General features: G+C 48.5%; 1 protein-coding gene across 1 annotated transcript; it reads right to left on the bottom strand.

Moving 5' to 3' along the window:
• Positions 1-297: 297 nt before the first annotated feature.
• On the bottom strand, positions 298-12,001 carry BRAT1 (BRCA1 associated ATM activator 1). The gene is made up of 13 exons (XM_063314693.1): positions 11,875-12,001; positions 11,411-11,565; positions 10,132-10,279; positions 8,978-9,350; positions 7,862-7,981; positions 6,999-7,090; positions 6,645-6,763; positions 5,701-5,887; positions 4,313-4,392; positions 3,660-3,762; positions 3,100-3,198; positions 2,477-2,661; positions 298-1,535 (listed from the first exon to the last, which is right to left on the bottom strand). Exons 1-13 carry the CDS (start codon positions 11,999-12,001, stop codon positions 810-812), a joined length of 2,514 nt encoding a protein of 837 aa, XP_063170763.1. The 3' UTR covers positions 298-809.
• Positions 12,002-12,111: the final 110 nt, after the last annotated feature.

The raw sequence follows: 12,111 nt of genomic DNA, 5'->3' as shown, positions 1-12,111 counted from the left end.
CTTTATTTAGAAAAGCAAAAAAGGATGTTCTGGTGATTCTGTTTTTAAATTCCTACGCTAGCTTTAGGGAAGATCTAGAGCAAGTAAGGGTAAGCCATGGCCAGCAGAGCTGACACGGTGCACTGATTCATGAACCTTGCCACAGTGGAACCTGGCCAGCTTGTCAGATTGTTCTGCTGCAGGAAGGAGGTGAGCAATAAAGCCAGACTCCACTGCATCAAGATTATGACCTTTAAGGCTGAAGATGGAGCCAGTCATGGTGACCACTGACCATGGAAAATGCTTCTAGTATTTAATACGAGACATGCACGCGAGCAGCAAGCCTGGTTTTCCCCTACACCACAGTCTGTAGCTCGTTGCCCAAGAACAAAATCCAGTCAAGCGCTATTTGGGTCTGCCTCAGTATCAGGCTGCTCGCTCAAAGAGAAAACAGCGAGTACCACGAGACTCTAGCAGGATCCACCTCCTCAGATTTCATCTGTTTGTCATATTCTCTTCATCAGAGCAATTCTCGACTTTACAGGACGGCTCTGTATGACACGGATTCATTTGGGGGATTCTCCTAGGCTGATCCTCAGTCGTTACGCATCCACCATGAGCTTGCGTGGGTTTTGCCTTTCGGTGTAAAGAGTCGGTTAGCTCTGCGAGAGTTTGCTCTTCCCAACAGTTTGCTGCAGGCGGATTTTAGGATCAATCCGCTCCAGCAGGCCCGCTTTCTGCAGGTATCTGGGGAGGGCGCTTGCTTGCAGCAATTCAGTTCTGAAAGGCGCCACTTTCCCAAGCTGGCTGGCAGGCTCCGGCCCGCCTTCTCAATAGCAGTCCACTTTGTTCTCCTCGGTGTTCCCAGCAGCAGACAGGATATCCTGCAAGAGGGACTGGGGACTCTGCTGCAAGTGGTCGCTGCTGACATCCAGAGCTGTTTGCAAACCCTCCAGGTCCATCGATTCTAGCAGCAGATGCAGCCTTTCTGGATCTTGGGAAGCCCCTTCAGCAGCCTCCCCAACAGGAAGGCTCAAAAGAGAAGATGGGGCCCCAGCTGGCACCTCCTTGAGCCAGGCAGCCTCTCTCATCGGTGACGATTTCTGCTGCTCCGGGCGCTTGTCTTTGCAAAGGTTTGATTTCAGAGCCAGAAGGACCTCGCAGGCTTTGAGTGCCACTGGCCTGTCGCAGTCCTGAAGGGCTCTGAAGAGGAACGCAAACATTTTCATTTGGCGGAATGTCTGCAGCAGGTCAGGCAGAGGGACAGGCGGCCTGGCACAAAAGGGGCCGGCAGAAGCGGAGCCCTCCCTGAGCCCAGACTGGGCAAATGTCTGGGCGACAAAAATGCCCACCAGTTCCAGAGCACCGATTTTTACTTCCCAGTCCAAGTCTCCATCCACAGCTTGAAGGACTTGGGAAACAAACTCCTCAGGGGCAGCCGAGACCTCGGGGTGTCCTTCCTTCAGCCAGTCGACGAAGACGCTGATGACAGCCCTGCGAGGAAAGCCTTCGGAGTCCAAAGACAAGATTCCCAGCAAGCGAGCAGCAACGCAGACCTTGGGAGCAAGCCAACACGCAGAATCTCAAGTGGAAGCTGGGATTCTACACATTTTCTTCTATTTAATCCAGCATAGATATTTCTGAGATTTCTTGTGGCCAGAACACTTATTCTTAAGGAGCGTGGTTCTTAAACCACTCACTAGAAACTAAGTGTAAATTCAGAGTTCAGGTATAGATGCTGAAGCAATTAAAAGACAGCTCCATCCGAGGATGACGGATGTACAGTATTAGCAGGCTTGGAGGTGGGGAACTCTCACAGTTTGTGCAAGAACAACCACAACAAAATCTCTAGGGACAAATCTGAAAAGGAGTACTCGCCTCTCCCCTTCCACCACACCCAAATCCCAAGGCCAATGAAAACCGGACCTGCTCGCTACCGTGCTGGAACGGTGGCTGTTGCATGTAGGAAGGGACTTTGCAGAAAACCACAGGGAGGGAGGATGTAGGACCTCCCAAAAGAGACTGGAAGGCAAGCAACCTAAACAGAAGCAACATGTTGTGGGAGGCCTCACCAGATGCACGGATGCCTCGCCTCTCCTCTCCTCCAATTGTTTATCTTCATGAGCAAGGAGAAGCCCAGCACAGCTGTGGAGCCATCGCTTGGGCGGGCTCTCCGATGCCAACTTCAGTGCCTATCAGCAGATAGATACGGCGTAATATCCCATAAGGTAGTGTCTCTCAACCTCTTAAAGTGGCCACGGTTGAGAGACACTGCCATAAGGTACCATTCTCCCAGTCAATTCAGAGCTTATATCTGAATCCAGAACCAGTCAAGGCTAATTCCTCTGATCTACGGCAAGAGCCATTTGCTTGGACAGCCATACTCAGTGTTTTCAAACGATTCTTTTACGGGCAGCTCCAGAGAGAGATTATTGTGGAGAGTGTCCCATCAGGGAGGAAGGGGGTTAGCACCCCAGTCTGCACACACATGCTGTACCTCTTTAGTACTCCCATTGCTTTTGGAAACAGGTATTTCTGAGCCAACGGTGCAGGCAACAAGGGAGAAGCACCCCAAGGTCTTCACAGCGCTGGCACGTACGTAGCTGTCAGCATCATCCAGAAGGCCTTCTAGGAGCTTGGGCACCTCTGAAGAGAGCAGCTCTTGCCAAAACCAATCTTGCCCTGTGTAGGGAAATGGCATTACCAATAGACACACTTGGCACCGGGGGGTGGGACGACGTGCGTGCAGCGCCCAAGGCTGCAGCTTGGTGAATCACAACGGCTGAAAATGGCTGGCGTACTTTCCCACTCCTTGGAGGTCAAAAGCCCCAAGTCCCTGACCCAAATTGCAGAAAAAACAAAAAAAGCCGGGCCTGCTTCAGAAGACTGCCCATCCTTGCCTTAGCTCTTCACTGGCCAGGAGAACATGCAAGGCACCCAGAGGGACCTCCAGCCCCACAATGGGGAGAAACCAAGAAAATCCACTCAAGGTTTCTGGAAGTTCAAAGACCCCTCTGGAGGAAAGACCACCATTCCGCTGGAGTCCGGTACGGATGTTTTGTGTAACTCATTACAGCTGCTGAAATGCTTCTCCTCCATGCTGTGTTTGTGCAACCCTACCTCTCAAATGCTTCATTGCCAGGCTGAGAAACTCCAGGGAAGAGTCACGGACTTCCCAGCTTGGACTACACATGTGTTTCTGTAACACCTGCACCGTATCTGCAAAGAAAGAGAGAGGAGGCAAAATTGTAGGATTCAGCGCAGTGTTTCTCAACCTTGCTGGCTGGGGAATTCTCGGAGTTGAAGTCCACCCATCTTAAAGCTGCCACGGTTGAGAAACACTGATTTAGCAGACAGGAGAACTTGGCCATCCTTTCCAACCCCCCTACTAAATGCAGGTCAAACTGATGAAATGATGCTCGCTTAAAATCCAAGCCTTCTAGCTCAAAAAAATATAAATATCTGGAGCTGGGCGCGCACATGCACGCACACGCACGGCAGTTGGCATGTATCAGATGCAGAGCCCAGCCTTCTCTAACCTAGCACTATCCAGATGTGCTGGGTCTATGACTCCTGTCATCCCAAACCTCTGCAAGGTTGAGGAAGGCTGGGCTCATGGATTCCTTTCTTACAACTTAGCTCAAGCTCATGTATTTCTCGTCAAGTCATGGTATTTACACCTCTGAGAAACTGTCTGTGATGTGGGACATCGGCAAGGGAGACGGATGGTTCCAAGGCACTCAGAAGCCACTTTAGCGTTCCTTGAAGGGCTTTCTTCAGAATCTGGAAAGGAGTAGAAGGATATTTAATTTACTATTGCCATAGGTAGGGCTGCCTGCTTGCCATGTGATTCAGGGCAGCTAACAAAAAATGATGAACCACAAGGAAGAAACCCAGATATTAACATAGCGTGCTCAAGACTGGGCATACACTGAAGCAATTAACATGGGCTCATAGAACCTTCTGACCCAGTGCCTGCTGAAAAGCCTAAATCCTAAATTCCCTTCACCACGCCACGCTCCTTTTGTGATCAGAAGGTGGATGTTGCTAAGGAGAAGACGTTTCCCTATCAGCACATGGAGGCCACCTCCTGCAGCCAAGGCGGAACTGGAATCAAGCCTTCAGAGTTATGGTTTGAGCCACCACGAGAGGAAGCCCAGTAGCTGCTGGTCTCTCAGCAGAGATGACCGAACAGCCCAGCTCCCCACCTCTCCTTTTCTCTCCAGAATGAAAGAAGACCCATCCCTAAGCCACAATCCTCAGTAAACAAGGTGCTTTCTTGTAGACGACAAGATAAAGCCCTGGCAGTTAGTTTTCTGCGTTCTGCACTTACCACTGGACTACTATCCGGACTCCGCAAGGATGCCAGAAGAATGTCAAAGACTTGTAGCGTTTCTTTACCGCAAACTGAAGCTAAACATAGAGAACAGACATTTTAATCTCACAACCCACTGCACGTGCCCCTTTTCATTTCCGGTTCAGCTTGGATTTCATCCCAAATGCAGCTTCTCAGAGCTTACAGTGGCAATGGTTGCTCTGAAGGAAGGAAAGCTTAGCACTTCGGTGAACTAATGTAAGGTAAGATACGTAAGATAAACTTTTAATTGTCATATCGCTATACACCAAAGTGTACGTTAAAATGAAATTTCATTGCATTGGCTCAAGCAATAAAATAAGAATACCATAATTACTGCAATATGTAACATACATTCTTCACCCATTCCACTCCTCTAATGTGGGCCTGACAATAATACACCGTGATGTTCAGTTTGCCCAGAAACTTAAAACAGCCTTATTTGAAGTTGCTTTTGCTGGGGAAGAGAGCCTTGGATGTCTTCTGCCTTTTTTTCCTATTAATAATTAGACAACCCGTGACCCGTTGGGTCATCATTTCAGAGACATTTCCTTACCAGATTCCTCAATACCTTCAACAATGGCAGAGCTTCTAATGTACTGGAGAATTTAAAAATTCAGGGAGAGATGGATCTGCCTTGAAAGTAGCCCGTGTTGAACCGTATAGCGCAGTCAAACATCAGGAGCTGACCACAGGAAATGCTTTATGACATTTTATATTATGTCATAAAATGTTTTATGGTAATTTTTGTGCCATAAAATGTTCTACAAAATTTGCCAAATTTCTATTCCATGGGAGTCATGGGTTCCGGATTTTGGACGCACTCTGTAAAGTAGCCCATTTGAGGTACCTTGGTTCAAAAATTGTTGCCCTATGATGCAGCGTTTTGGCCAGCTAAAGGTTACAAAGTATCAAACAGACACAAAAGTTTTAGTAGTATATAGCTACATTGTTGCTGCTTTATTGAATGTCATAGTAGGATTTTAAAAAGCACACATTCTGCACACTGCTCTGGTGTTGGAACAGCATTATTTATTGAACTACAGAACATGACGTTTTCTTAGAAGCAGGGAAGCCATCTGAGTAACCAGAGCCGCTGAATTATTTTATAGCCATGTCCCTTTAAATAAATGTAAGAACTCTTGTTATAATGAGCCAAATGATATTAGCGGTACCTGGAGTAAAAATATGCTAATGAAGCCAAAGGAAAACGCTTTCTCGGACTGATTTGTGAGTTTCTACTCCTGATATTTAATGGCGAAGAATCCTGAAGGCAACTGAGCAGCAGTACCAACAGAATTTCTTGCACAGTTGCAATAATTCTGAAGCTTATATATGCACCTAGACAGAGACAGAGGCCTACTTACCAGCCCATCGCGAGAGTGCTCCAAGGAGGCCAAGGGCTGCCCTCTGAACTCGAAAGCAGCCGATCAAGGTGTTCCCTACTGTAGATCCAGAGGAGGAGGGTGGCACAGCCAAGCCGGTGCAAAGCTGTAGTGTGGCCACCACGGAGCATAACAAAGGCTTGTGGGGAAATTCCACTGCCAAGCACGTCTGGGGGAACAACAGACACGTGTTCTAGGCTAGGTTAATGAGAGCTGTAGTTCTGTAGAGGCACGTCCTGCAATCATTCGGAACAGTGTGATGGGGCCATTAAAAAGGCCCGTGCAGTTTTAGGTTGCATTAAGACAAGCACAGTTTTCAACTCACAGGAAATAACGTTGATACATTCTGCACGGGGCAGAGACCATCTTGTGTCCAGTTTTAAGAGGTTCTCAGAGAAATGGGAATGGGTTCAGAGAAGGGCAAAGAGGAACAGCAGGAAGAAGAAAGTAAGTATCACGACTGGTCTATTTAGCCTTGAAAAGACATGGCTGAACGTGTGGGAGACAGGGCACGGGAGCTCTTTTCAAGGACCTGAAGGGATTTCACTGGATAGTTGAGGGTAAACTTCAACATCTTGAGAACGTACATCAAAAAGAAGCTAACGATTAAATCTGTTAAGATGCCTCATGAAAGTAGGGCAATATTAAGCTATAGTGGCTAAAGGAACACTGGTCCACAGCTTACAGATGTTTACAGTTTGTATCCTGAGATAAGAATGAGTAGATACAACAACTGGGCCAAAAACTGAGTCAGAACCCTCCAGAAAGTCCTCTGCTTAGAAATTTCCAGGCTTCAAACCTGGAAAAGGATGAGGGAGTCTCTTGAGGAAATCTGAACTGGCTCCGCTCCCCCCCTCCGCCCATCCAAGGCTGAAGGCACACACCACATCACTACCCCAGGTTAAAGAAGGCCACCCTTTTCTTACCAATTCCTGGATCTCCTCAAGATGAGCCATAGTCTGACACAGGAGACTGGCACACAAAGACCTGGTGGAGAGAAGAGACTCTACAGAGGAAGCATCAGAAAAGGCCTCATCCAGCAACCCTGAAGCATGGGATGAAATGACATTTTTAAGACAAAATGCTTCTCTGACACAGCTGGAAAAAGGAGGATCCCCACACATGCAATCAGGCGAAGAACCCACCTGGGACATTCCAACACAGTATTATTGCTACTCTAACTCAGTGCCCAGATAGTCTGAGGACCTCTTTCCCCAACCCACCATTCCGTTTAATGGATATGGGTATGGAGGAGACTGTGTTGCAACTCAGCAACTCACCTGGGAATTCTACATGAGGAGAAGTGGCCCTCAAGATGCAGCCCATTGGCCGGAGCAAAACAGTCAGGCTCTGCGCTTTAACTGCCTGTGGGCTTTGGAAGAAGAGGAAGGGAATCAGCTTGTTTTGCGTGCTCAAGATTAGAGCTTTCCATTGGTTTTACGCAGGTTAAAAGTGTGTTTCATAAATTAATCAAAATTCCTAACATAAAAACACACGGGAACAAGCATGCATGGACGCACACATGCACCATGATGCGTCTTCAAATTATGCGATTGGTACATTAGTTTGGCTTCACTTGCCGCTATCTACAAATTCTACTGTCTTTAGAACTGTCAAAAGGACGTTAAAACTTCGCAGTGGAGAAAAACGGGAGAGGTGGAAGAGCCAGGAGCACAAAGGGGTCACTGATTTTTATGGCTCAAGTTCACACATCACACTAGGCCACGTTTTTTTGAATTAGCCACAACTGTCTGGGCTCACCTTATCGCATTCCCTTTTGATTTGCAAACCCCACCGCTATGCCTTTTCCTCCAGTATATACTCTTCAGACTGCAGCCACAGACTTTTATCAAGCATGAAAACAAGGGCTTAAGTGTGGCGTCGAAGAAAAGGGGAATTTGAATCTGCACTTTTTAAAGTCAAGCAAAATGCTTACCTGCTCAGCAAGCCTACGGTTGAGGCTCATTCATCATTTAATATGAATACGAACCTCTGGAGCAGTGTTTCTCAACCGTGGCAACTTTAAGCTGTGTGGACTTCCACTCCCAGAATTCTGGGTGTTGAAGTCCACATCTCTTCGTTGTCGAGGTTGAGAAACAAGGCATTAGACCATGACCTCCTTTTTTAGAATATCAGTTCCTACCATGCCTCAAGCTTCAAAAGCCCATGTGCCAGGGGGCCGACCTGAGCCAGACTGATGTTCTTCAGAGCAAGTGCCACCAGCTTCCAGAGACTACATTCATGAGAGCTGAATGCAGGAGACCTGTGGAAGGGTGAATAACACGGTGAAGAGCTGCATCCCTCCGCAGGAGTACTCTCCTGGGGTGACCCAGCTTCAAGTCATGCAGCCTATCAACCAAGACACCACCTCATTCCTCTCCTAAAGCCACAGCATAGACTCATGCCTTCTGGAACTCTTCCCAAGGCTCCCAGCACTTCTACAGGTAGCAGTAGCTAACTAGAGGAAGCAAACGGGGATAGACCTACGGCAGAGGGCCTCTAAGGATTCCCAATTTATTCCTCAACATACTTCAGAGGACCTATCTCAAACTTTTGGGGCCTGAAATGGCTTGGATCCAGGCAACCTTCTGAAGTTCCTCCCTGCAGGTCCCAATGCCTCTTTCATCTGCATTCAGAACGAGTGAGGAAGAGAGACAGACTTTGGGCATGATACCCTCACTCTGAATCAGGGAAGAGGCAAAACCATTTGAGGGCACCTTGGTGAGTTGTTTCAAGCCACCACCTTATCCTCTGAATCTCCGTCATTTTCTTTGCAGGACAACGGCTACAATCAGCAGTGAGTTTTGTGATATAATGGCTCATTTCAGCTGTTAAGGCTGCTGGACCAACTTTCACCTTCCAGCCAAACCTCCCACATCCTGTATTGTTTGCATTTGGCCTCTGTTCCCTAGAACAGGGAAACACAACTTCTGTGGGCTCCAAGGCTGGGCCAGGCTGGGTGAGGCAGGACCCGTTTGGGGAGGGGAGTTGAAGAATTTAAAGGGCAAAATGGGCCTTTAAACATCTGCAAGACTTAAGGCACCCACTTCATCTTTGTCCCCCAAATGTCTGATCACATCCAGGGCCCCATTTTTTGGTACCCTTTCCTGCTATTGAGTGTCAGTAGTTGAAAAACAGGACCCAGCAGTGCAGGATCATCAATGATGGACAAGAACTATGGAGGAACTCAGCACTGTCCCACCACCTGGATGAATTCAGGGCTGTCAAAGAATAACTTATGAACAGAACAGTCACACACCTTGCCATGCTAAGAAATAAATCCACCAGCAAAGGTCCCGCTTGGACTGGCTCCTCTGTCAGGAGAGCTCCAACGGCTTCTGCTATGCGTGACCACAATATTTCAGTCCAGGCATCCTGGCTGTGTTCAAATAACATCATCAACAGCTTCAGGGAACGCTCGACCCGGGAGGGAGAGACAGATCTGAGAGCCTCCTCAACCCGGGCAACCATCATTCGAGCACAAGCTGGCCAGTCGCAGTCCTTTGAGCTAAGAAGACGAGACGGTTCAGACTCTACGGAGAAAATGAGCATGCGGGCAAGAAGCCGGCTGGCTCCTGCCGCAATGAAGAGGCTGGGGTCTCCTTGAAGAGCAAAAATCACATCTAGAGCTCCTGTTGACAACAATAAAGGTTGCTGACCATTTTGGGAGAAAACGGCTACTTCTAGGAAAACTCCCTTGGGGATATGCTTTGCTTTAGCAGTGAAAACAACGTTTGAATGATGAGGACTCTGGTTAAATGGCACACTCTCTTTTAACAAAGAGTCACTCTTTGAGCGAGATGGGTGGTGACGAAATTTCGAAATATAAAAAAATAAATAAGACATCCTTTGATTTTACTTCACCCCCGTCGTATGGGACAAAAGATAATATTTCAGAGATGGCACTTTCTAACAAAGGACAACGGGGTTTTTTTTTTAACTGAAGCTTGAAATTCCATTTTCATGGCTCCTATTACTTATATTCAGGTGCCAGACATAATTCAGGATGGAGAAAGGAAGATAACATGATTAGTCCTGCTAAACAGGCTTTAGTTTAACTACAGCAGGGCAGAGGTACAGGCATTAAGCCCCCCCCCCAAGGGATGCCTCCCCCTAAATCTTTGGTATGTCGCCAGCCAATTCCTCTGAACTGAATGGGGAGTAATCATATCATTATCTAGCTTTAATTAACGTAATGCCCTCTAAATTAAATTGGAATTGAATTACATCCAGTTTCGCTCCTGGCCCCAACCCTTTTCAGTGTGCGGCCTCCAGCAAGGCACTCGCAGGACCAGAAAGGGGTGCACATCCCTGGCACTGGGTGTGGGAATAAGGAGCTGATCCAGGAGACACCCGGCATAGGAGAGCCTGCCGGACAACCCCAATCTTGCAGGAGGAAAGGTCCACACTTGCCTGAGTTGCACAGGAACTGGAAAGCACTGTAATGCTGCAGCATGATGTAGGCTCCCTGCACCCAGCCACTCCGAATGGTCATGTCTTCCCACAGGGCGCTGCCCAGGGGCCCCGCTTCTCCAAAGGCACCAAACACAACCTCCTGTTGCTGACTCGAGAGAAAGAAAGTAAAAAAGGGTTGCGTTTCTGGATCAGCCTCTCACTGCTCTGAAGGCTGGCTCACGGCCACAGAATTATGGAGACAAAGGCTGTGACATCTCGACAACGTCCATTTGGAATCCAGCTCTGCTGTTAGAACATTCAACTTTTTTTCCCCAGGTAAAACTAAATCTGGGGCTTTTAAAAAAAAATAATGCAGGTGAAAGGGCAGAACCGTGTGATATTTATCTCCTGGCTTAGTAAGCACGCCTGCCTCTGACTGGGCTGGCTGATGAGGAAAGATCACAGGGCATCGCTCTGCACCCAAGTCGGATGGTTGGCCCCTCTTCCTTCCTTGAGGGCAGCAGCAATCCAGGGGTTCAGATGAGTGGGGTTGGGGTCCTAGGTCTTCTCGGGTACCGGGCAGTAAGTAGAGCCTGGGAACCTGTGCAGTGAGATTCATCAAAGGCTGAGAAACCGTCCATTATTTCCTTATCAAGTAGAGTTTCATCACCATTGCTCTAAAAGAAGATTTTCTTCATTGCACCAAAATCCCTGAAACCAGATCCATAAAGCTACCAGAAGGAGTTCAACTGTCAATAGAGAGAGTGAGGTGTCCTCTTAGGAGTTTCCTTTAAATTATTTTTTATTTACATCCCCAAATACAAGGAGGAAAGCACATGCTCTACCACTGGCTCATTTAGGTTCCAATCCTGTTGACATCCACCGCGTACTGCCGGCAAAGGCACAGCCTCTCTTTAGAGTTATAATAAATGTAAATAGCGTATATCTGCACATGTTATGTGAGAGGTGAGGTTCTTGTCCGGCTGAATCTGCACCTCACATCCATTTCCCTGTGTAGAGAACCCCGAAATAGCCACAAGCTGTCTTGAAGAAGCATCTACTAGCAACACACGCCACAACAGAATCAAATGCAAACCTATCAGAGCAGTGTTCCTCAACCTTGGCCACTTGAAGCCGTGCGGACTTCAACTCCCAGAATTCCCCAGCCAGCATGGCTGGCTGGGGAATTCTGGGAGCTGAAGTCCGCACGGCTTCAAGTGGCCATGGTTGAGAGACCCTGTATCGGAGGAAGCCTAAATTGCCTCCTCTAGGTTGTTGACCTCCACCTCTGACACACCTGCAGATGCTGGAAACTGCTTTCAGAAGCCGCAAGGATCCCCGTGAGCCGCAGGACGAAAGAAAGAAGCAAGGGATTCGGTTCCCCTTGTTTGAGCACTGCAAGGATCAACTCGACCAGACATGGGTTTTCTTCTAACACCAGCAGACTAGGTCCTGGAACGGAGGTGGGGTGGGGGGAGAACGTTTGGAAATGTAGGCTCAAGACCTTATGGACCACGTCTTTGAACGTGAAGGTTTACAATTTTCAAGTGATCATAGCACTGTGTCCCTTTAGCCACTTCCCGCCCCTATCCCCCATCTGTCATACAGTACCAAATGTTATAACAACGCTGCAGACATTGTTGCGCCCTTCCACTCTCATGTCCGAGGGTCTGGGCTTCGCGATCCTCGTCGCTGGCACTCGAGGCTGGGTGTTCTTGCAGAGCCCCCCCTTCCCCAATGCAGAGCTAAGCGCCTACTCACCGGGGCTCGCCAGAGCCTTAAACCAGTCCAGCAGTTTCTCCAGGCAAGTGTCGTCCACCACGGGGTGCCCGGGGTCGGCCAGGACGGCGCACACGGAAGGCAAGAGCTGGGAGCATTTCGCATCCATGGGGAGACAGGCGCGGAGCCTCGCGGAGCCCCAGGAACAGAGCTGATACCCAGGAGGGCACAATTTGCAGGGGCACTCCTCAGCTGCCCGGGGGCGCTTTCTGCTACGCG

This window comes from Candoia aspera, chromosome 14 (genome assembly GCF_035149785.1).
Source record: "Candoia aspera isolate rCanAsp1 chromosome 14, rCanAsp1.hap2, whole genome shotgun sequence".
NCBI lineage: Eukaryota > Metazoa > Chordata > Lepidosauria > Squamata > Boidae > Candoia > Candoia aspera.
Note: the sequence above shows the minus strand (reverse complement) of the source record. Positions and strands in the feature narration are given on the sequence as shown.